We start from the raw sequence: 25,704 nt of genomic DNA, 5'->3' as shown, positions 1-25,704 counted from the left end.
CGTCGCGAGTCTCGCAACGGTATCCATTGTCCTTTAAAAAATCGAGTTCCACGCGCCAACATTCCCCTGGTCAGAGAGTGCTCTCGATTGGTCGGACGTTGCCCGGCCGGAACATTCGCTTCCCTTTTTTGAACCGTGCGGGGGTGTGTTTTCGCGCGCGCGCGAAGCGTGTTTTCCCGACACTTCATTTGAGAGGAGTTGTTTTTCTCGCAAAGTTCCTCGACGCTTTGACAGCTCATGGAACGCGGGAGCACGCCACTCGCCCCCCCCCCCCCCCCCTAGCGTCCCGCACAGGCGCCATTTTACGTACTTCCTTTGTAGGGATTTATCCCGGCGTTAAACGCTCGCGAACTTGACGCGCCGCTTTTAAGCAGCTCTACTGAAATTCGTGCGTCCTGTGTACATTAGCGAGCGGTTTAATGGATTTTAAACGCTTTAACGTCGTTACATTAAAGTGGGGGCGGGGGCCGGTCTTTCGTTGACTCGTTAAAAACGACGAAAGGCGTGCCGTTAAATTCACTCCGAGCGTTCCATGAATGAACCGCGTGAACGCGTATCAACGGATACACATAATTCACGGGAAACGGGAGGTTCGTTTAATCCGGTGATCTAATTGGAAGATAGTCTCATTTGCAAAGAAGATTTAACGCCGATCAAAGTTAAATACGCGTACACGGATTTCCATCGAGATTAGTCGATCTAATCTGTTTAATTGATACCCGATTCGGCTCGAATGAAATCTCGGCGATACCGTTGATGGGATTTGAAAGGACGGCTCGATCGCGTCACGTGCTTTCGCGGAAGAAATGTTACGCTGTTAATTTGATTTATATAAAGACCGTCCTATCGAGTTCCCTGTGTCGCTCCTACAACGGGGACTGTCTCTCGCGTCGAACAGGCGACGTTTAACGAGGAAACGTCTCGATCGTTCAGTGATATACTTTTCGCCAGGGTTCGCGCGCAAGCTAAATATAATGTTACGACGTAATCGCAGATAGTACGAGTGTCCGAGACCCGTGAGGGTTTCTTAGACCTAAACGATCTCGAACGGAGGCTGCTCAAAGTGCGAGCGGAGGGTGTTACGCAAATGATCGGATGCTTCAGCGCTGCCAGTTGCATAACCGGTGTTTTGGCAGATGACGTCGCCACGACCCTTCTCCTACACCAATACGGAGCGCTCAGCATCTGGGATTACACGGCCGCAGGTAACCATCAGCTGATACCTGTCGCGATAGATGTCATCGACGGACGGCGCGACAAGATTGACTGCAATGTTTGTCGCGTTTCGTGATAATGAAAAAAGATGTTTTATCAGTCGCGGGGATCGAGGTTTAAAGTTGACGGGAATATAAAAGTGTCAATCTGTGTCGTGCACGCCGTTTTACCACATTCTTGACGCGCTTGCGACATTACGGATTATTCTTCTTTAAACCGTCAAGCGATTCGTCGGAGCGCTGGGAATATTGATCGAATTCCGTTCGAGTCGTGCATTCGGCGAACTGGGTAATTTGTGGGAAAGTGGAGGAATTCGATCGAGTGTTCGGTACTTTGAGATTTGAGATTTGAAATGTGGGCTTTGAGATTTGAGAATTCGGGATTGAGAATTGAAATTTGGAATTCGGGATTTGAGAACTGAGAATTGAAATTTGAAACTTCAATTTTTCAGGTTTAAAATTTTTAAGTTTCAAATTTCATATTTCACATTTCAAATTTCAAATTTCAATTCTCAATCCTCAAGTCCCCAAAACTTCAATTTTTCAGGTTTAAAATGTTTAAGTTTCAAATTTCAAATCTCGAATCTCACAGTTAAAATTTCAAATTTCGATTCTCAATCCTGAAATCCCCAAAACTTTAATTTTCCAGGTTTAAAATTTGTAAGTAAACATCTGAAATCGAAAATTTTAAATCCTTGAAAAGTGGAATTATTTTAATGTACGAGAGACTCATCGATAGATCTTGATTTCGACCGTAACCGTTTCAGCGCCGTACGTTCAGATCGACATGAATCCGCATTTGCCGGGCGTCGGTGAGACAGCCGTCCACAAGGACGCGATTATTTTCGCCGGGCACAAGTTCATCGGCGGTGTGCAGTCCCCCGGCGTGCTCGTGACCAAACGGTCCCTACTCAGAGATAAAATTGGCACGGAAGACATGAGGGACTCCCATCACTATCACCGTGATCCGGAGCTCCGGGAAGAGAGCGGCACCGCCGGTGTCGTCGAGACGATCAGATGCGGACTCGCGGTTCAATTGAAGGAGAACGTCACGCCGCGAGCCATCGTTGCCCGCCAAGATAAGATCTCCAGGTACGATTAGTCTTAAAATACCATTTTATAATTGCACCGAGTATATTGGCCGGTTCCGGAGACTTTCTCGGTTTCCTCCGAACACGTGGATACGTGTAATTTATTTCATCCGCGTGAGAGTTTCCAGTGAAATACGAGGCAGAGCAATTTTTTAATTACCACCGTATCGCCCGTATCGTTTACCATAGTTTATTTCGCTCAACCGATGATAGACATTACCGTTTGAAATAGATTCATCCGGTGGACGGTATGTTCTTTTACTAACTATTTCCGCGAACCGAGAATTACGCGCAACGACACGGCGGGTTACCCGAACTGGCTGAAATACTAGGTGAAAGAATGCTAAATCTCGCCATAGACTGAAAAAAGAAAGCGTAAAGAGAGGAGCAGACGCAGGAGAAAATGGCGAGCGACAGCATGGATCCGTATTCTGAAACGTGCCTGATTCTGGTCCCCTTTAGGCAAGTGTTGGCCCACGTGCGCACGATCCCGGAACTGATTCTGCTCGGCAGTGGCTCGCAGAATGTTAAGAGGCTCCCGATCTTTTCGTTCATGGTGCGTCACCCGCGCGGCACGTTTCTCCACCACAACTTCGTGTGCGCCGTTTTGAACGACGTGTTCGGGATACAGGCGCGGGGCGGCTGCGCGTGCGCGGGTCGTTACGCTCATGACCTGATGGGAATCGACCAAGAACTCGCGAAGGAGTACCAGAAAGTGCTCGCAGAAGGGTATGAGTCCGCGAGACCAGTCTCGCGCTTATCGATCCCCCGGCTACGCGCCGAACGGAGATCGGCCTTATTAATGAACCGACCCTGTTTCTTCCCTTTGCAGCGAGAGGAACACCGACAACGAGGAGACCAACGCGGAGGGGCTGCGACCCGGCTTCGCGAAGCTGTCGTTCCCGTACTTCATGTCCGAGGCTGAAGTCGCGTTCGTCCTGGAGGCGCTGAAGATGGTAGCCACGGAAGGCTGGAAGCTGTTGCCGCAGTACGTGCTGAACCCGGACACCGGGGAATGGCGGCACCACACGAACAGCGTGTTCAAAGAGCGGAAATGGCTGAGCTCGATCAGGTACACCGACGGGAAGATGAACGCGTCCGAGAGGAGGGTGTCCGGGTCGGGCGTGCTGCCGCAGAACTACGGGGACTGCCTGCAGACAGCGCGGAATATCTTCAACCGCGCCAGGAAAATGGCGCAGCGCTACCCGCTGCAGATCGATCGCAGCTACAACTTCGTCTCGGAGCGGATGGAAGCGCTGCGATGGTTCATGCTGCCGAGCGAGGCTCAAGACCTGCTGCTCGGCAACTCGCAGAACGTGAAGCAGGACGTGCCGTTCAATCCTACGCTGTCCTGGAGCCGGCACGGGCATCACACGCCGACCACCACGCACGACACACAAGTGAACTGTCTGGCCCTGGTGAACAGCATCCGCAGATTGAACAGCGACATCATCAGAGTAGGGAACGTGCCGATCTCGGCGACGTCGCCCAGGCACAAAAGCCTGCCGGCGCTCAGCTCCGTCAGGCGGACGCTGCTGAACGCTGCCGAGTTCCAGTGTTCTTACTCCAGCGGCGGCAGCAGCGGCAACGAGGAGGAACGCTCGACCAGCGCCGACCGGAACAACGAGTCGACAGGGCAGAGGTCGCCGGCTACCTGCCCGAGTTCACCCATGCCGGTGAGATTCGCTGTTGGCGAGGTAGTCACGCCCTCGGCCCTCGGCGCGATCCCTCACGCAGCCAGCCGGCCGATCAAAGAGGAAAGAGATATCATCGAGGCTGCGAACGCCGGTCGCGCGAGGTGCAATTCCCTCGGCAGCACCGGCGGCGGAGAGAACGCGTCGGTGAACCGCAAAGTGGCGTCCTCCTCCTCGTCCCCTATACCGCCGCTACCGTTGAGTCCTCAGACTCTGACCAGCTTAGGGTTGAGCGGGAGCAACGGCAGCTCGGCGAAGCCGAGGCGGCACCACTGCAGCTGCAGCAGCCAGACGGAACTGAACTCGCTGGAGCTGGAGAACGGCAGCCCGAACCACTCGATCCTCTCGTTGACCTATCACACCGCGGCGTCCCCGCCGTCCTCGTACTCCTCCGTCAGCGACTACACGGAGAAGTTCGTGGCCGGCGGCAGATCGTCGCCGATCTCGGCGAACGGCGGGCAAAGATCGGAGGACGATCTGAGCGCCTACGTGAAGGAGGTGACGAAGGAGCTGGCGACGGAGATCAAGTCCGAGATACGGGAGGTGATCTCGAAGGTGGACGACGCGCTGTCCGAGACGAACACGTCGGAGAACACGCCGCAGCATCACTCGCGCGGCATGGCAATGATCGGCGGGCAGTCCTCCACCGAGGAGAACAGGCAGACCAGACACGACTCGTTCAACGCGAGCAACATCGCCGAGTACCTGATGGAGTTCTCGAAGGAGATGGCCAGCGAGGTGAAGTCCGAGATCAGATGCATGGTGAACGCGGTGGACGGGCTGCACAGACACTCGCCGGACGCGTCCGCCTCCGATGTTTCCTCGAACGGCTGCGGCTCGCCCGACAGAGCGGGCAGGGTCGCGCAGCCGTCCGCGTCGCCTAGACTCTCCAGTACCAGGCGAAGCGGCCCGATCGAGATCACGGGGGGGAAGGTCGCCGGGCTGACGCAGCAGGAAAGCAAGATGTCCAGCGAGTGTTCCTCCGACGAGACGGTCATCTACGTGATGAAGCCCGCGGAGAACGGGCAGCTGGTCAGCAGCCAGTCGAAGACTGACGACGAGGAGGTTGTCCACGATCTCGACGACGACCTGAACGACGACGACGCGCAGGAGAGGGGCGGCCTGGAGATCGGCGACGCGAGGAAGATCCTACCAAAGATATACTCGGCGGTGAACTCGGTCAGCTCGCAGGACAGCGGGATCAATCTGTCCTTCCACGAGAGCGACAAGTCCCTCGACTCGGTGGACTTGAAGCGGAGCAGCAGCGCGGAATCGAACTCCGCGAACAGCTACGGCCGCAAGCCGAGGACGGCCTCCGTGACGGCTCTGACGGGCAAGTCCAACTGCAAGCAACAGGTACGGCAGAACGACGACTTCTCGGAGGACGAGGAGTGCTCGAGCGACTTGAAGGAGGAGGAGAACCAGGAGGCGGCGTTCGAGTCGAAGGACGGTAAGTCCGACGTGGCTCGACCGCAGTGGCACTGTCCGCCTAAGAGCATCTGGAAACCGACGGTCGAGGCTATACAGGAATTCGACATGATTCGCGACAGCGACAGGGTGCTGGTCTGCCTGTCGGTCAGCGGCAAGGACTCCCTGTCGCTGTTGCACACGTTGCGTCAGTATAAGTTCTACGTTAGATCGAAGGGTATAGACTTCGAAATCGGCGCGGCCGCGGTCGACACGGACGGATTGGATCCGATCGAGATGATGAGCTACCTGAAGGCACTGGATGTCCCGTACTACTACGAGGATCGGAGCGCGGAGCAGAAGTCGAAGATTAGCGAGAACCAGTCGGAGGACCCGCTGGAAGCGGGCAGCGCGTGTAGCTTTTGCAACCGGGCAATCAGAGCACGGCTCTATTCGATCGCCAAACGGCACAATTACAACGTGCTGGCCATCGGCCAGCATCTAGACGATCTCACCGAGAGTTTCCTCGTCTCGGTGTTCCACGGCGGCAAGCTGAAAACCATGAAGGCCCACTACTACATCCGCAGGCAGGATCTCAGGGTCGTCAGACCGTTCGTTTACGTTCGGGAGAAATCGCTGAGGCAGTTCGCCGAGAGCAAGAAGCTGTTGGCTTCGCGGGGAACCAGGTCGAGCGACCTTCCCGAGGTAAGCTTGTTATTTATAACGGCAATTGTCACCGTTCCGCGCGTCTTTAATTAGACGCGATCGATAATCCGTGGTATTTTACCTCGATGTCATCGCTCTTGACCCGCTCCAATTCAATCGCGTCTTGATCATCTTGAAGCATCGATCGTTTACCTTGTTTTCTGCCGCTGAACACGATGGGGAGATCCGCGATGATTAGAGCGCGAGATTCCGTTGGGGTAGTCGAGTGCGAGAACGCGCTTACAATGGCGGACGAGAGAACGCAGAAATGTAGCTCGTAACGGCAATGATCTTCTCATAAATATGCGCATCGTATGAATGAGTAAGTAGGCACGCGGCGCGTTCAAAACAACAGCGGAAGCGAGAAAAAAGACAAGGTAGACGAAAACACGATTAATTATGTATTCTTACGCTCGCGTTTGTTATGTTTCCACACTTCCTAATATTTCATTAATATTGATATTCTCTGATGCTCCGTTTTGTTTACTTGCTACTTGAACTATAATCTGTAACGCATACGGAAGGTTTGACTCTTAAATTAGTGATTATTCGGTGACTTCTCGGGCATGCGCGTAAGTTACGCTAGAGGTGGCGAAAAGGTGGGGACTTATACGTACAGGTAGAGCGACGGAGTTTCTTCGTGTTCTCTTGGCTCCGCTGGCTCGGAGTCCTTCGGGAGATCATGCCTGGATCTCATACTTAAGACCTGGAACTCATAGGGCAGAGTTTCTCAACTTGTTATAGAGTCCCTTGATACTTTCGATTTTAGTTTGAAGAACCTGCTCGCGAGATTTCGAGCAAACTTTATAGTATCTCCCCTGCCTCTTTGCGCTCGTCTCTAATGCAGCTTGTGCGCATCTCCGAAGTATCATCATCACTTTGAGTGGTATACCTATTAAATATAGTAAACCTCTAACCTCATCATGTTCTTAAGTTACTGAGGCTATAAAATAATCCCCATTTGAGTGAACGAAGTCGTTCCCGATCTCAGGGAACCACTCAAAGTGTTATTAAACGAAAAGTCGGCGATATTCAGCTCGATTTTCTTTCGCAGAAACAGAATCAAAACAAAGAATTGATCATCCAACACGAGCGCACATACCCTCGACTCTCGTGGTCGTTGAGGTCCGCTCTACGGCCACTGATAGACGCGCACGGGCAACAAGCGGACTTGGACGCAGCCTGTGGCCCGAGCACGGCCAGCAGCTCGAGCAGTTCCAGCGCGAGTAGCAGCAGCTGCAGCAGCGCCAGCAACAGCGGTCAGCAAAAGAGGCAGCGACGAGTGAAAACGAGTTCCCTGTCGGCTGGCTCCGTCGCGCAGTGTCAAACGAAGGATCAACAGGACAACGACGACACCGACGAGGAGCCGGTCCTTTGAGGGAGACCCGCCGCGAGATGGGATTTCCGTCGTTCCTCGGTCTCATCCTCGCACCACCGTCGAAAACTACCATTGAACCCGTTCTCCGTCGTGAGGAGAAGACGGCTGCGGTTCGCCGCGGCCGTCGCCAACCCCGTTGCCACCGCGGACGCACGCGATCCGAAAGGAGGATCTTAAGGACGGCCGACGACGCGACAAGAGTATCGCGACGGAGCCAGATCGACGGACGATTTCGAAGCCGCGGGTGGATCTCGTGCGACGAGCTGCGTTTTCCGTTGTCAAGTAGCGTTTAATCAGTTCCGACTATTTTAGACGGTCCCGAATTACTTGCCAATCGTTCGAACAATTCATCCGAGAACTCGGGACCTCCGTCGCGTAGCGAACGTAATAGACGTCGGCGTCGAAGTTGCTCGCGAATGTTTAGCAGCCGATCGACGCGTCGATCGGGAAGGGATCGTCGGCGCACGAATGTCGGGCGGCGCGATCGCAGCGACGCTAGGCAGCGTCTCTCTCTCGCGGCCGGGCACGGCCGAGCCGCCATCTTGTCGGCGCGCCGCTGCGACCCGTCCGCTCGCCGAGACGATATCGCTTCTCAGAGCTACTTAAGAGATACACGTTTGTTGCGCGATTAAATGTTACTCTTACCTAAGGACACTTAGCGTTTAAATAACCACAACAACACATGCTGAGACTTCGGTTGTACTTCGCGAGTTCGGGGCGCCGCGACGACGGCGCGGGGAGTACGGTCGTTACCCTGGGACACGGGGTAGACGCCGGAGGCCAGCTGGTCCCCGTTCCCCGACCATCGTTCCGTTCCCATAAGATATCGCGCTGATCGTGAAACCGCGGTGCGAAGCACGTTCGACTCGACTCGGACCGGCGACGGTGGCCCGAACGCGAAAACCACGGGGAACAGGTTGACCTGAGATGAACCAAAACCTCGACTGCTCAACCGGCGGGACTGCGGCGCAGTTAACGGCGGACGCTTCATTCTTTTTTATATGTACACGACAAATTGTGATTACGGGGGATCGCGCGAGCGCGCGTTCCAGCTTCGCCGGCGATTAGGGTGTAGTGCGATTAAGACACAAAATTTTTTGTAAACCGCGACCACGGACCGGGGCGAGCCTCTCTCTTTTTCGAGACACTTTTTTTGACGAGCGCATGCGAACGAAACGGGACGGAAAGGAAGTGTAGACATTCGGTTCCTCGACGCGAGAGAAGAGAGAGACGAACGATGCGCGCGTGTCTGCGCTCCGTCGTTCACGGATCGATAGGGCGTTCATTTTTTTGCGGTCAGAAAAAATGTCGCCCTTGACCCTCTGGGAACGATCACACTCATTGATGCGCGCGCGCGCGCGCGTGGCGAGCCGCGGGAATATTCGGTTTGGTCCACCGTGATTTCGACACGGTGGGCATCGGTACTCGACACGATACGCGTATTTATTGCACCGACTGATTGAGAAACGAGACGCGATTGAGGGGTGGAAGGTTTTGACGAATTCTCAGCGGCGTGACACGTAACTCCGATCGCACGCGCACAACGATGCGCCGACTCGGGCGCACTCGTGGAACACGTTGTACATAGATTGCTTATAACAGAGCGGACCGAAGGGAGATCACACGGTTACATCATTAAACGAAAGCTTTTTCCTCTTAACTGGTACGCGCGCATGAATATTATACATGTATAAACATTGTATCGCCTTGTACGAGATCATCGGCGGATCATATTTTTCGACTATCGTATAGCCTGTTTTTTTTTTTTTTTTGTCGACGACGAGAACGAGCGGCCGGAGCTCGGCAAGACGATCAGACCGTTCGATGCCGGATCAGGACGAGCCGGGAAAACGTGGGCGCGACTCGCGCGCCGGGAAACCGGAAACGGAGACCAGTTAACGGCGAAAGCTGGATGGCGTAGGGAAACTTAAAGTGTAAGACAGCTGGACGTCCGAGAGACTCTAAACTCTAAATAGACGTCGGCGAGTGACGGTCGTTGCATCGGCTCGATACTTAACGTGCGTCTTACGTTTTCGTTCTTCTTCTTTCTTTCTTTCTTTCTTTCTTTCTTTTTTGTTCTTCCTTCTGTTTTCTAATGTTCGACAGTTGTACGCTCGCTGTCGCTAAGATTGTACTCTGAGGGTAGGAGCACGGTTGCGGACGCGTCGCGTGAACGTACGCGCAGCGGTCACGACAGGAAAGATGAAACGCGAGTGCCGATTAAGGATCGTTCGCGGATCGCTCGGAGACACGTTGCGTCGTTCGCACTGTGCGTAATTTATGCGGTTTTACATTTTTCTAGAACAAATTCGCGGAAGCTGAAATTCAGCGGACGTTTACCTCCTCCGTTGAGGGTCGACTCGAACGGGCGTCGAATGAAAACTTTACCGAGTTCCGTTAAAGTTTTTGTTTCGTTGGTTTCTGTACGCAGTCGCACGGCGAACGGTGTTTCGCGGTAACGCGCACGGCGACTAACGTGTCGCGTGATGTTTAATTTCTACGGGAACACGCGATGGACGTTTCGCTATTTAAAACTACAGTGGAACTTCGTTCGCTCGGACCGCGTTTCCGCGAAATTCGGGTTGACTGATGATCGTGCCCTTTTTATCGGACCTACTGCCAGACGGTACTCTTGCTACGCGAACGGTGTATTTTTTCTATTCGGACCATGTTTTACGAACGTCCCGGTTATTTGACCATTCTCACTTCTCGAGTGTTCGAGCGAATGAAATTCCACTGCAAGAGACGAGGCGGACAACGAGGAGGACGCGGTGAACTTGTGAATGTTCATGGATTCCCGTGGAACTGTGCGTTCGCGTGCAAGTACTTACCCCGTGGACACGCGCGCATCGAGAGTTCGAAATGGCGCGCGGCAGCGACGAATGTCGCGCATGCTCTACTCTGGTTCCTTTTGGAACCGATCAAAAGCGGTTAAAGATAGTCGAACGCTAGTGAAGTGTACTGAACTGAAAGTGTTAAAGGTGTCGACGGTTTCTCGCGAATGTCGAGCCAGTTCACGGGACGCGGTGGCAACGCGTGGAATCTACCCGAAGTCTCGTAGGCCGCCATTGTAAACCACAAAACGTACAGGCAGCCGCAGGATCCTCCGCGCGTCTTTCGCGTCGTACAGAGTTCTTCTTCTTCTTCTTCTTTTTGTCTTCTCCTTTTCCTTTTCTTTCGTCTCTTCTGTTCTCAAAGGGAAACATAATGCAGGAATAAAAAAAAAAATACAAACGGAGCCCGTACCTTCGTCGGTGTGTTACGGGACGTGAGCGTGTCGCGCTGCTCAAGCGGACACGGTCGAACTATACAAAAAAAAACATACATACATAAGCAGCAACAATAAGATGATACGAACACAACAGAATGGAAGTCTTGATCTATATTGTATTTACGCGGATAGATATTACCATATTTTCCGAGAGTTACGAGAGGATGTTGTTACTGTAAAGATATGTAAGTTTATTTATCGCTAATAAAAACTGAACGTTTAAGAAACATCCTGTGAACGACGCCAACCTATCCTCCACGATTCCGGGCAAGCTTTCTCCTTACTAGCTACGTGATTCCCTAGAATCCGATGTTTCTCTCGACGCTGACGCAGCTGGCGGAAGGAGATCGATTCTCATATTTAAAGAAACTTTCTGATTGGAAAACTCCTCCTTTCTCAAGAGAAATTGAACGCGTTTTCCTTATCGTTCCCGTTTTAAATTAAATTTCCTTACTCGCAGCGTATCCCTAACGCGAACTCGAGCATTGAGCAACTACTACACGGAACCGTCGTTCTCACGAATTCTCCGGTGAAGTTCCGAACGAAAACGTTACGAGGATAATGCGTCCTCGCAGACGAATATCGTCGGAGTATCGATTCCTTAGCTCCACCGGGTACATGTGACTCCGTCACAGTTTCAGCAGGGTAAAAATAACACGAGAGAAAGAAACTGTTATCGAAGTCTCTGTATTATTCTTCTTTGTAAGCTACGAACGCGTAAAATCGATTAGCGGCGGTTGACTGAGTGCGTCCAAGCAGTACAGTTCACATTGATAATTCTGCTCCGAGGATCGGGACGGATCGGGGAGATCGTAAGCGCGGGTACCACGGAGAAACGTTAGTTTATTAGATTTATTAGACCCTTTAAAATATTCTTGAAACAGCGTGCGGCTTTTTGTTATTTGGCGTAACAGTGAAGTATCGTTTAATAAGGTACACAAGTACGAAGCTCGAGGAGAGCGAAGCGATCAAGATCGATTTAAAATTTCCACTTCAACGCCCCCGCGAACGAGGCCCCCGACGAGGTCGCGCGGTCGTCCGCGTTCCCGGGCCTAGAGTCGGCTGACAAAATAGGGGTTTCTGGGGCGGGAGAGGACGTCCGACGGCCATTCCATCGGGGAACGTGTATCCCGAGGCGCGAACGGTAGCGTCGTTCGCATCCGATCGTCGACGATCGTCGTCCGGTTCGTGCGAGGCATCCAGTCCGCCCTCGTCGATCGATCGTCCGGCGTCGCGTCCGTTGTCGATCGATCCGGAATTCCTTTGCTGCGGTGCTTCTGTTTACGGTTCTTACGGTTACGCTTTAGGTGGATAACAATGCTTTTTGTTTCTATAATTAGAGACGAGAGAAAAATCGCAAAAATCCACATATCTTAGAAGAAAATCGGTTACGATCGTGTCGCGTGTACATCGAGAGATCAAGACGAGGAGTCGCGGCGAGAGCGAACAAGGGACAAATCGGTAGGAAGGGGAACAATGTCCCATGAACGAGACGATCGCTGACGTTCGAGACCGATCGATTCGCTGGCGAATCGTTCGTCGGCGAGTACCGAATCGTTTCGCTCGTTAATTACTTCCTCCTCCGTCCCCTCTGCCCTCTCGCCGATTACTCGCTCCTTACACCACGTAAGCCATTGAGAACGGTTCACGAAGATTTATCGGTAGATACTTTTCTGCAGAGTTAAGAAAGGAAGATAGACGCCTCGCCGGCTGAGACATTACGTTACGCGAGGAGACCCGACGTCGCGTCGTTCCGCGAGCGCATGCAATCACGCGCGAGAGGTCAAATTTGTATTATTCATCGGACACGGTGTAGCGGACCGCCCGGAGGCTGGTAAACTTTCTCCATCTTTTATTTAAGATTTTGTGGACCAACGGAGGAAGCTCCGTTAGAACGGAGACATATTTATGGTCGACGATAGTTCCACGAATTTTCATGTGATAAATATTCTTTAACAACATCTGTATCTGTTCTAAGAACTACTGCCGGGTGATATAAAGATCAAATTTTCCTGATTCGGTGTCTCGGAGGAAATTCGAAAGACTCGCTCGCGAAGTACAGTCTCCGTGTTCGAAGCGTCGATGTCGGGTAACATAGAATCGCAGCGGGCATTGTATCTATGCAGACGTTACGGTAGGTGAGAATTAGGGCTTGTCGAAAACGGTCCTCTGACATTTACCGAAGTCGCGGTTTAGCCAAAATAGAGCTTTAAAAAGAAGGAACAGACAGTCGCGCGCCGTGACCTCGCCGCGGTGTCATAGGGTGGCGCGCCCTGTTGCCGGGACGCGCAACCATTTTCCGCGTCACCGCGAATTCCGAGTATTCCCGGTTCCCTCGCTCCCATTTCCGTCTGTTCACGCGTGCAACGGCGGATCCGGGAATTCGAGTTGCCGGCCAGAATGAGTATCTTCGTCCGCTGCGCTCGCGACGGTGAATGTCAGAGGAGGAAACGGTGAACGGACGGCCGTTCGTCGCCGTCGGCTCATCGTTAATTCGTTCTATCTAACACAGAGACGAGAATAGGTAAAATTCTAGTAGCCCGGGGACTGCACCTCCTCGTCCTCGTCCTCTTCGTCGTCGTCGATGCCTGGCTCGCCGAGCGCGTGCGCGAACTCTGGAACAATCGGATTCCCCGTTAGACGATCACTTTCTTAGCACATTACTAAGATTCATTCTGCAGCTATACTTCCGTTGCTTGATTAAATCATTTACCATTACCATTTACTATGAATCATTTGACAGCTACACTGCAAAGATATCAAATAAGTTCAACATCGCTGTAAGCTAAGAGAAAATTAGGATCGCTGCGTCGCCATTCGAAAACGGCTCATTCTTTCGCCATGTTTCCTCGTAGCTCGAAGCTCCGGACTTATCTACGCTCCAGATTCTACCCAGATTCTTCCGGACAAGATCAAATAAGTGTAACAAAGATCTTCAGTTGCAAATAGACGTAAAAAGTATCAACCCGATTCGAATCATAGATTTGAAAAATAACAAGGTAACACGAAGGAAAATATCGCAGCGAGCAATAGAAGGGGTGCTTCTCGGTTTTTCATCGGTGTTCCCCGCCGTAAGTTTCATGGCCGAGGTCGCCAGAAGCGGGTCACAACGTTTCGGGCCCGCGTACGGGGAAACTCGGGCATGGTGATCCTCAGCAGCGAAATACCATCGCGTCCTCCCTCCAATTCCATTCCAACCCCCGGCCGGCTAGACGTCGATCAATTCCGGGTGAAACAGCTAGAAGGGTCGCGATCCAGCAAACAGGTACCAGGGAATTCTCCCCTTCCTCCGGTCCGATCATATTTTTCTCCGATTATTAGAAACTCTCGAGGGGCGGAGGACGGCGGGCGGGGGGTATAAATGGAGAGCGAACACGGAGCAGCGGCTTACCGTAGAAATCGATCCGTCCGTCCCCGTCCACGTCCACTTCCTTGATCATATCCTCGACTGAAACACAGTGAAAGCGGCTTACATCATATATTTCGTCGAGTTTAAACGGTATCGCTGGTAAATCCTCCGGCTGACCAGCGAGGAAACCATTACGGTTAGTCGGGTTACGCTCGGGCTCTGTCTGGCCCCTCGGTCAGCCCTTTTTCCAGCGACACCGCCACAGTTGCACGCGACTCCGGCGCACACCGGCGGAACCTTCGTACACAATCATTCAGCGGAATATATCACTCGCTCGAAACCGGTGAACGAGAAGGATGAAACGGATGCGACGAGAAAGGGGACGCTCCCTTCGGTGCAACGAGTGCGGATAATTCGCCGCGAATTTAAATACAGATTGTCCCGCAACTGTTTTAATTGTATCTACTACATTGTATTTTATTATAGACAGAAGCTGAATATCATTGCGAAGGACTATACCGAATCCGAAAATCGTTAGACTCCCGGTTCGTTCAGTATTCGATAGAACCTAGGGACTCGCGAGAATGTCTAAGCAGAGTGTAGACGACATTGCGAAGTATAATTACATTGAATCCAAAACGCGAAACTCCTGGTGCGTCCAGTGTCCAATAGAACCTAGGAACTCGCCGCACGAATTTCCGCCTCGTTTCCGGCCCCCCGAACTTATACCGCGCCACGTCTGCGTGGACATCCGCAGTTTACCTGAAATTTCACGTTTTCGTTTCGCGCGGTAACGAAGTTATCGCCCGTCCCGGTTTCGCGCGGATTCGAAGAGATCTCGCGAGCCTCGAGGTAACGCCGGCTAATTATTTTTGATTTCGCCGATGAGCTGGTCAGGGATGGAAAGTAGGAATTAATACCGTCGCCATTACCGCGGCGCGTTCGTCGTAGGCGTACGCTGACACGGCAAATATTGCATTTGGCCCGATGAAAATCATCCATGGACGAGATCGTATGCTAATCGACACGACGGGCGTGCAATTTAATTTTTAAGCTCGGCCGCGACTCGCCGCGCGAAACATCGCGCACGGTATTAATTTCCCGCGTTACAATTTTTCTCGCGCGGGGAAGCCCGATAATTCCGTCGCGTAAATTCGATGACGCCCGCGCACGCCGCGGAACGCTGGGGAATGATTGTTCCCGTCGCGCCGCCAAGGACGGCCGATTTTTGCGTTCCCTCGCGGGGATGTTCGGCGCGGAAAACCCGGAAAATTGGTTTTTCGATTCGGAATTAGCGGTAATTGGTATCACGACTGTCGGTGATCAATGAACGCGTGCAGGGATGGATGGGAACGCGTTTAACGTGGTAACTGCCATAGAAATCTTGAGCGTTTTACGGAGCACTTGTTCTTTTCGAAGATAAGTAGAAATGATCATTAACCCTTTGGTGATGAATGTCGACAATTTGAGATCAAAATTTCATATTTGGAATACTAAGCTGCACACAAACGATTTAATTGCTAAACAACAAAGGATCAGTACGTTGTTTCTTTTTCTCTAGTTTTTAAGCATCTGCTGAGTCTTTGTGAACTTTAATGAGTCTTCGTCTGCAAAGGGTCAACTATTTAGTATCACGATCGTTGTATCACACTGTTATCAACTTACGTTATTAAACGTTTTATAATAGTAATATTATTATTGTAATCCACTTGCAACACTTTTCAAGTGTTAATCATCAGTGACTGCCATAGCAACGTGTTAAGAGTCTCCATCGCGAGCTACATTTTATCTCGTCGGTCGAGTACAAATTTTGAAACTTCCTCTCAAATTTCTTTTGTTCTCATGCAAATTTAACGAGATTACTTTATATTCATTCCTTCAACACTATTACCTTTTTCCTTCGAAAGTGACGAATTCACGCAAAAAGGTTGCGATACTGAAATTTGTATAAACGGAGACACTTTGGTTGCCAAACGCAAAAGTGAACAGCGAAGCGAAGTAACTAGTATTCGAAAGCAAAAGGATTATCCGTGTCACAGTTTATAATCGGAATCGTTTATTTCGTCTCCGTGCGACGGACCATTAAACTTCGATTTTAATGCCGATTGTCAGGCTTTTAGGGCGGCATCGTTTGCCGTTTTCATGAAAACCCGTCCGTTTCTCGCTGTTCAATTTAATTCTCAATAATTGAGATCGTTACGGCATTAACGGGGGTCGCGACCCGCAGCGAAGTTTCGGGTTCCGTGTGAATGGTGTTTACATTTACAGCTAATTTGCGCCTCTGCAGCTATCGACTTCCTATTAATTTCCATTTCAAACGGAACTCTAGGACTGACACCGGCTGTCCAAACCTGTTTCCCCATTCTAGTGAACTCGCGGAGGATCCGCTAGATCGGGACCAATTAGTTCTTCGCTTTTCCGATCCTCCAACTTCGCGTTAATTCCAATCACGACCAGCCCTGGGGCTGCGAAAGAACTCGGCAACTTCCCCTGCATTTCGAGAACAAGTCATTGGCGGACCAGTTTTCTTTTAGATCTACCGCCATCGCGTCGGACGAGGTCCGAATTCGAAATTCACGTAACCCATTTCGGAATTAATAAATAATGACCAGTATAAATAAATGAACGTTCGGAGTACTCTACTGATTGTTCTCTCGATCAGATTCGATTTTTTAAGGAATTAAATTTCCAGTTTTAAAGTGTCGCGTTCATTTCGAATGAACTTCCGAGAGTTGTGCGTTCTAGATATTTAGATGTGTTTAAAGAATCTTTTTGTATTTTTCATTTTGTGAAGCACTGGTTTTGCATATAGCTTAATCTCGTATAGAGGCTGTCACAGAAAACTATAACCCAGGTTTGTTTTCAATTGAGAGAATAAAATGCTGTCAGCGTCGTGGACGGTCGGTCGACACTTCTCTCAGCACAATGTAAACTGAAAAATGTCCGAAAAAATTGTTGCACAGATGGTGTCTAGCACGTTTCGGAGTCGGCTTATTTGCAGAGGGCTTACGGGATCATTTTCCGTGGCAATCGTTTGCGTAAGTCGACGATTGAAACGTGAAAACTGTTTAAAATCGCGAAATCAGTTTTCCCTTTTATATGAAAAATCTGTAAGTGACGAAGAAAAACGAATTTCGCGTTCGTGTTTGACGTTCGAAGCTCTACAAAAATCGCCGACGAACGTTGAGGTAGGAAAATAGACAAATCGATTGCAACAATATCGCGAGTCGTTCGTTTTCACGAAATGACTGTGAGAAATCGAATTTCGAATGGTCCGCGCGAATTCCAGTATCGAAAATGTAACGGATGCTTTAGAACCGATGACCCATCGGTGATAGAACACAGAAGGGAATCAAAAAGGGTGAAGAGCAATTTTCAAAAAGAAATTCTGATGAGTAGAACAAAACTTGATTAATTAACTGTCTAGTACACTCAAAACCATGAACGAACTAATTACGAGAATTTTATTAGTACCACGGTGCGAGCGTCGTATGCGAGTCGCGTAAAAACGGTCTGCCAGGGAAAGTGTTGGGCAAAGTTCGATGAAATGTTGTTAAAACTTCATAAACAGTGACCGACGCGATAAAACGTATTAAACCTGTTCACACGTTATTAACTCGCGACGAATTCACTTATCAAAAGAATCCTAGCAAATCCATAGTAACAAGAATCTAATTAAAAATCCTTCGATAAAAGCGTATCAACTATTACAATCTATAATTCAATAAACTGACGAATTACGTGCCACCTTCATCCACTAATTCTCAAAAGATAAAACTCCATAGAAGAATCACTATAAAAAACGATGTTCGAATATCGAAAAGAAAAATGGAAGATTGAATGAATTCGTTAAAACGTTATTTTCCAATTAATTGCGTTCCACGTATGCGACTCGACGGGGCAGTCGTTTAATAGATTAACAAGTTTTTTCTCCGCGCAGCAGTGCCGCGCAATCGGCGATCTCCTAGGCCGTTGCAAACCATTATCGTAATCTGTTTGATACCCCGTGGCAATTATTAATACGGACAGAAATACGTGTACAGTACAAATTGATTCCGGCCAATTAGTGACCTCATCCCATGCACCGACGTATTATTACGTTGGTCACTCTAGATGGAGTTCAATACGGGGAAACGCAATTTACCGTCTCACGGGAGGGCGCACGCGCGACCGTGTCGGAGCTATTAGCTCGGCGCGGGTAAATTTGCACGAGGTGGCGGCCCGATTGTCCGCGTCGAGACCTGCCGGGAAAACTCGTTGTTGTTTTGCGACGACCGACCGCCATTTTACCGGCTCGTTCGCGAGGGTTAATTTCGTTGCCGGGCTCATCCAATCGTCTGATCCGCGTAATCCCGGGGAAAGAAACTTGCGGCCGAAAATCTTCTTTAACCCCTTTAACCTCTTGGTTTCTGACTTTGAGGTTCACGTCGACGTTAGTTCATTCAATTACAGCTGAATATGACGCTCTATTTATTTATTCAAGAATATCTGGGAGTCACTGAAATGTTACCTTTAAATGGTACAATTGTGATACTACAAATAAATATAGAAAAAATTGTTAAAACAGGTAGAGGTTGCAATAAAATAGAACGTCGAGTCTGACTCGACACAGGACTGCTGAGGGTGAACGTTCGCGCGGAAGATGCGGTGAAATATACTTGGCGATTATTCGTTGATGATTCATTGGTGAATTCATAGGTGTCGCGTAAAAAAATATCCTGAAAACTTTTAGTAACGATACTTGAGTTATTTACGTTCCTTTTTCAGTAACTGGGTCATCCGAGTGTATTGCTCGGCGTTTCTTCTGTCAATGCATTTTAATGGCTGGCTTTTGTGATTTTAACGAGCTCGTTGATTTTCTTCCTATTCGAATCTCTGAAAATAATATCTGATATTCCGTGGAATGCTGGAAATAATATCGAAGGAAAACAATGGAAATCGCTGCGGTATGTTTGATATCGGACGCTGGCACCTGCATTATTGTACACCGAGAACGATCCTGGTTTATCGACGTAATGGTTAAACCCGATACTTTAACGAGAATAAAGAAACACCTCGAGCGAGGTGTAATGATATTTATTTTGCTATGATACCGCGTGGCGTGGTGTCTTGTCTTCGATTATCGGATACAACAGGTACGACACGAATCTTCTTGAATCTAATGTAAGTCAAAATTTCATAGAACTATCTGCTTATGTTACTGAGTATTTTTATTCGACATCTTCTATCCGACATCAGTCACATTTGTGACAGCAGCAATCCTATATTTTATACAAAGAAAATGGAATTAATCCTATAGATATAGTTAACACATTCAGTGCCACGTGTACCACATGTGGTACACGTTACTTTTTGTAACAAAATATTTTTAGGGGACACATGGTCAAAAATAGCTGTATACGTTACGAAGCACCGAAAACATCAAGAAACGATATCAAAATATATAAAATTAAGAAAAACCTGAATATAACAATATTTTATTTAAAAAATCAGTACGGTTCATAAGCAAAATATGACTGAAATTTCCGTGGCACGGAACGTGTTAAAGTTATAAGCTATGATATTATATTTAGGGATTCAATGACTCCTTTTAGCTTCATTTGTTTCAATAGTTAGTTTAGAAGATTCATCGAATTAAATGAAATATAATTAAGAGGATCGCCACTGAAACAAACTAATAGCGAACGTGTTAATACTAAAAATATCAGTCAAGACGACCCACTAATTTCTACTGTGTGCAATGATTAAAAGGACAGATGTTTCTCTGAGAAATTATTAAAGAAATCGATTTATCAATACGCAAACTGAATTGTAACTTGCAAAGAAGAATAAGGAATTCGATTTTGTCATTTTAGTTTGAATTTGTGTTATAAATATCTAAAATGTTACATGAACGTAGGATTAACAATTAAACGATAGACTAAAAATCTCGAATTATCGCGGGGCCGGCGCTCAATGTGTTAAATTGCACAGGAATTCCCCAGATTACCGTGTCCGCCAGAGACAAGGAAAGAACGAGAGTCAGCGCGAGCGTCGAGTCAGCCTTTCCCTGCGCTGTTTATCCACGTGTCTTACTCCGGGTGACACGTTGGAATCTGGCGGGAACGACGATCGTGCTGCTCGGCTGTGGATCGAGGGAATCACGGCTCGCGGAAGTCCGTAATAACGCGTCGAATAATATTAAACGAGGAAAGCACGCCAAATCCTGCAGGATAACGCTGAGCAAACGAGAAGAACCGGGCATAAACCTTTTGCCCCGTACGGAATCCGTTCCCGCCCGGTGTAATAACACTCCCAGTCTCGCGCTGTTTCTTCCGATCGCTGTAAGCTAAGAGAAAATTAGGATCGCCGCGTTGCCATTCAAAAACGGCGCATTCCTTTCGCCATATTTCCTCGTAGCTGGAAGCTCCGGTCTTAGCGTATCTGCCACCGCTCCAGATTTTACCCGGATTCTTACGGACAAGTTATGGAAATCTTCGATAGAAAACCGACTCGCCATTTCGTGTATTCGAAATTTTCTCTAAAATTTGCGCAGCGTCGGCTTCTTAACGATGTGGGCGAGATAGTTTAGCTGTCTGTCAACACTAGGTTTACGGAACGCGTCAATTTGACGCAGATAGAATTTTATAAACATTATTTGGTAAATGTTTTAATCGGTTTTCGTTGATCCAATTACACGAATATGAATCCTGATTGTATTTCTACATCTACAATTTCCAAAATCTAAATGAACGAATATTAACTTCACCGGGAACAATAGAATAAACTGTACAATAAATGAAAGATGATTTATAAGTCTCACTAAATCATACTCCATTTAATAAAGTGGAAAGTGATTTAACACGTTGCGCGCCGGCCCCGCGATAATGCGGGGTTTTTAGTCGTTTAATTGCTAATCCTACGTTCATGTAACATTTTAGGCATGTACAACACAAATCGAAAATAAAATTTACGAAATCGAATTCCTTATACTCTTCTGTAAGTTAGAAATTTTCGTTTGATCGATGTTTAAAAGTGTATCAATATAATCACCGACGCTCGCGGTTTTAGTAGCAGAAATTTAGCCGGCGTTCGATGTGTTAAGATTGATCGTGTTCGTTATCCTGTTAGCCTTTCATCTGAGGTTTCCTCGCAGAATTTCCGCGGTACAGGAAATTGGAAAATTTCAAATGTGAGCGAGGAACTGTGTAAATGTATTGTATCATTGAAATAGGTGTAATTAAATCGAGGAATTTCGAAACTCTACTGCCGCCCGGAAATATTCTACGATCGAAGTTTCGCGATTCGCTCGGCGTGTTCTTGGAATAAATAAAATTCGAGTCGATCCGTCGCGGGAATGCACGGGCTCCGTCGATCGGGACGAGACCGGCGCCGCGCGCGAAACTTTCGTCGCGTTTCACGGCTCGTTTTCGTTTCACTCGTCTTACCGACCCGTTTCCCATCGACGTTCGTCAGCTTGCAAACGACGAGCTGGCTCCGGCAGAACCGATTGCTCTTGTTTCATTAAATTAGGAAACTATCGGGCGCAATCTCGTCGCGCTCGGGAACAGAAAATTCAAATTAAAAGCTCGTTACGCGTAAGTCCTCGTCGATCCTGATGATTAAACACTCAAAGAAACGCGTCGGAGCGCGTAAACAACTGAACGTCAGCTAAATATTTTCCTTCGGCTCGGCGATTTGCATAGCTGCCGCGTAAAACGTCGAGTAAATATGATTATGTGCCGGCGAGATTCATCGCGCTCAGTTAGGAACTCGGAAAACAGCGTCATGCAACATTCATCGGGGATTATTAACACTTTGAATACTGAATCGCTGTTGTTCCTGAGCTCACGGGACTTAGGACCCTGTCTTCTTTGGTTTTGTCAGGGAAGATTTTCGACAGTTTTCGACCAGCGTGCAGCATTAGTAGAATTTTGGAAATTTTGAAATTGAGGAATCCAATATTTCAACGTGTTGACGAACGAACAATCAAATCCTAGGATTGAAACAGTTCTTTTAACAAAGTAGCAACTAATATATCAAGATTCTCTATAGTCTACCCTATTGTCCTTTTATCTCGCAATCCAACAAAATTCGATTCCTTCGATCCATCGCGAAGAAAATGAATCTATAAACTGATACAAACAGTGGTCAACTAAATTCAGATAACGCAGCGATCAGAGATCCATTCAGAGACAAATTCCTATTGGCTCTCACCCGAGAGCCACTTATGAATGTAATATTCCAGGCCGTGAGAGCATCGAACCTAATGTCTATAAGATTAATTTCATTTTCATTCTGTAAAATATAGGATTGCGACCGTCAATCCGTAACATTGATAGCGAACATCTTAACCAGTTAACTGTGTTTCACGAGTATACACGTAAAGCTTGACACGATACTAATTCTTTCAGCGATGAATTCTTTACTTTTTCACACAAACATGTAATTCTTCTCTGTTTCGCTTTGATCTTTCATAAAAATATACTCTACGAGCATTCGTCCTGCGTTCGGCGAGTACACGCTCCATTTTTCGATTTTATTGCGCGCAGGACCAGAGGTTTCCATCAAAATTCCACAGTTAACTGGTTAACCACAAACGATCTGGAACTTCCGAAGACCACTGTAGCATATTGTAGTATCTAGAATTTTTAGCGCAGGTTAAGGCAATTTTAAGAAGAGTGAATGTAAAAATGAGTGTGAGTGAAGGACAGCTTGTAAAACGGTCGAACGTCGCCCCAAGATTGCAGGGCCAGTTTTCCAGGGGTGCGTCCGAGTGTTTGTCATGAGTGCGAGTGAGAAGAATGCTTGTGGGGAGAGAATGATTTTTGAGAGAGAATGTAAGAGAGTTGTGGGAGCAGAGTCGTGTGATGGCCTCCGTGGCATGAAGTTGTACTTTCTACGTGTTTCCATATTTTATTATATACATATTGTGGGAATGGATGATTTGAGTGATGAATGTGTGTGTAATAGATCAATGACGCGACTGAGCGTCTGAGCGCGTTTTGAATGAATGTTCAAAGCATTGGAATATTCTAGATTATATTGATTTTCTCTATACATTAATAATGTTCATTTTTTTATGAATCTAGAATATTCCAAATATACGTGAAGTTACATGGTAATGAAAGAATGTGAAAGTGTATGAGTGAGACAAGAGCATCTGAGTATATAAATAGCGTGCGCGTTGATTGAGTTAGTATTTTATTGTGAGTTATCAAGAAATAATCGTACTGTTCCTAATAAAATTCTCTTTCTCCTACGATATATTTATTCCTAACTCTCTATTACTCAAGATCCACCTTTTCATTATCCACACTATAGTACCGCTGTAACATCGAACCTACCCCGATCGCAGAAAACAAATCTCATGCGTCGGTCACGGACGATCGGAATGGAATACTTACTTTCCTCCTCGGACAGGTCCTCCCCGAGGCACTGCAGGACAGCTCGCAGGTCGGACGCGGTAATGTATCCGCGATTACGCTTGTCGAACACCTGGAAACAGACAAAGAGCGAAAAGAGGGGATATCATCGAATTGTTCCCAGCGGCGGCGGCGGCGGCCTCCGCGCGCGGGGGTTTAATGGGATCGAGGGTCGGGGGCATAAATCATCGCCGGGGGACGGGATTCTTTTATTTCGGTGAAAATGGAATATCCGGCCGGGCCGGGCCGGCCCGTTGAATGGCGGAAAGCTCTTTCTTCCGTCGTTTCGCCGAGAGGACGGCCGGCCTCCTCGGCCGCGTCGCCCGATTATTGCGACGACGCGCCGGCGGAGCCTCGCGCGAAGAAAAACGTCGCCGTGGGAATAATAGCGACGCGAGCGTCTATTATTTATCGGTCGTTCCCGGACTGCGAAGGTGCCGCGCGACGGCCGGACTTTCGCGGGAAATAGAATTGGGATTGATACCGCCCTGGGGAACGTTCTCCGCGAGTTTCGACTCACGGATCCGGTCCACGCGGACGGGGCCCCGTGCCGACGACGGTTCGTCGCGATGGAATTAATGGCTCACGCCGGGGAAATACGGGAAACAACGACAGCGAGGAATCTTCGTCCGATAATTGTCCGGGTGTCCCTTCTTTGGAAACTGGTGTAGTTGCTGGAACTACTGTCGCGCGACTCTGTCGTTTCTAATGGGGAATCTTTTGCGCTTGCTTTAGTTTGAATGGTTTTAACGGAGGAGAGTTGTACGGTTTCTTTCGTTGGTCTAGTGCTTTTTCATTTTTAAATTATCGTCTTGGTATTTTAGTATTTTATTTCTGTTTTATCATAGTTTTGTTATTTTAGTGCTTGCTTCTGCATTGTCACAGTTTTGTTATTTTAGTGCTTGCTTCTGCATTGTCACAGTTTTGTTATTTTAGTGTTCGCTTCTTCCTTGTCACAGTTTTGTTATTTTAGTATTTTTCGTTTGCGTATTACCATTGTTTTATTTCAGTGTTTTTTGACATTAGATCGGCTGTACCTCCTACGTTCCTCGAGTAGAATGGTTGAAAGTAAGAAGAATCGTTCTCTAGTTCTCGAAATGTTCGTGCGTCGATGGGTCAGTACATACTGATTGCCTCGAAGTGAACCGAATTGGACCTTCCCTACTGCACGTCCATCATCGAGCCGGAATATCGAGGACGACAATGAATTCTCGATCTCTTATTACTATCGCTGTTCAGTGTTAATAACGGCTAATGGAAAGGGTGCGAAACGCGCGAGGGACACCACCTGTCGACATCACGGCGCTAATGTATATAAACGGACGTCCGCTTAACCGCACGTACTGACGCGGCATGCCATTTTCCCTCCAATATGTCACGCGACTTGACAACTTCCACTCTGCTGTGCATTTTACTCCGGGAAAATCGAATTCCGTTTTTTATTCGTAAACACCGGGAGCTTCTTTCCCGTTCGGCTGCGTTCGCGATCGAGCCGGGTCCACGCGAAACGCAACCGCGTCGCGGAACACACGATTGCGAAGACGAACCTGTTGATATTCGTTTGAAAGCGGCCGCCGCTTTTGTCCGCGCTTCGTTCCGCGCGAAAAGCTAAACGGTCAGCCGCGTAACGTGCAAATAACTTCGCCAATCACGCGCCATGTTTATCTCCGCGGGCTCCATCAGCGGCGATTACAATTCGCAGTTTACAGCTGCGCATTTACGGGGATGGGGTAATTACGGAGCCCTCGCTGCGCGTAACAAATCACAAATATTGCTCGTGCCGCTCTGCCGTGCAAACCGTTCGATCGCGCCAGTAATCTCGGTATCTTGTTTGTTGTTCACCGATCATTTTTCACCGATTGCTGTGTTCACTCGTTGTCGCGCACAAAGACTCGTTCGCCATTTGAACCGAGCTTTGTCACGTTTACAATCGCGAGGCAACTCGAAAATTCTATTCATAGTCGTATTTGACGTAACTTCAAATTTGGAAAGAGTTGAGAAAGATAGTTATCAATATTTCTGTCTTATAATATTTTTAATATATAGAATATTTAAGAGAAACCGAAATTTGATTCGTGTCTTAGTAGTTATTCTAATCGGTTTCGTTTGTAACAGAGCATAGCATTGAATTCTACGTGTATGAATCAGTAGCAACTAGATTGACAATCAGTCACGTTCCACTGTTGCCGTT

General features: G+C 48.4%; 2 protein-coding genes across 3 annotated transcripts in view; one reads left to right on the top strand and one right to left on the bottom strand.

Annotated features, from left to right (window-relative positions):
* LOC116430111 (uncharacterized) overlaps positions 1–10,987 on the top strand; it is a 93,725-nt gene extending 82,738 nt beyond the window's left edge. For both annotated transcript variants that reach the window (XM_076368737.1, XM_076368736.1), the window contains 5 exons: positions 995–1,205; positions 1,982–2,306; positions 2,768–3,034; positions 3,138–6,111; positions 7,166–10,987. In XM_076368737.1, the coding sequence (XP_076224852.1) occupies positions 995–1,205; positions 1,982–2,306; positions 2,768–3,034; positions 3,138–6,111; positions 7,166–7,489 (4,101 nt within the window). In that variant the 3' untranslated portion in view covers positions 7,490–10,987. The remainder of the gene's footprint in view (positions 1–994; positions 1,206–1,981; positions 2,307–2,767; positions 3,035–3,137; positions 6,112–7,165) is intronic.
* Positions 10,988–11,594: 607 nt separating this feature from the next.
* LOC116430136 (uncharacterized) overlaps positions 11,595–25,704 on the bottom strand; it is a 100,815-nt gene continuing 86,705 nt past the window's right edge. Inside the window, exons 5-7 of the mRNA XM_031983853.2 lie at positions 23,496–23,586; positions 14,152–14,208; positions 11,595–13,375 (exon numbers count right to left, since the gene is read on the bottom strand). Coding sequence (XP_031839713.2) covers positions 13,293–13,375; positions 14,152–14,208; positions 23,496–23,586 — 231 coding nt within the window. The 3' untranslated portion in view covers positions 11,595–13,292. The remainder of the gene's footprint in view (positions 13,376–14,151; positions 14,209–23,495; positions 23,587–25,704) is intronic.

This window comes from Nomia melanderi, chromosome 6, assembly GCF_051020985.1.
Source record: "Nomia melanderi isolate GNS246 chromosome 6, iyNomMela1, whole genome shotgun sequence".
In the NCBI taxonomy this organism is placed as follows: domain Eukaryota; kingdom Metazoa; phylum Arthropoda; class Insecta; order Hymenoptera; family Halictidae; genus Nomia; species Nomia melanderi.
Note: the sequence above shows the minus strand (reverse complement) of the source record. Positions and strands in the feature narration are given on the sequence as shown.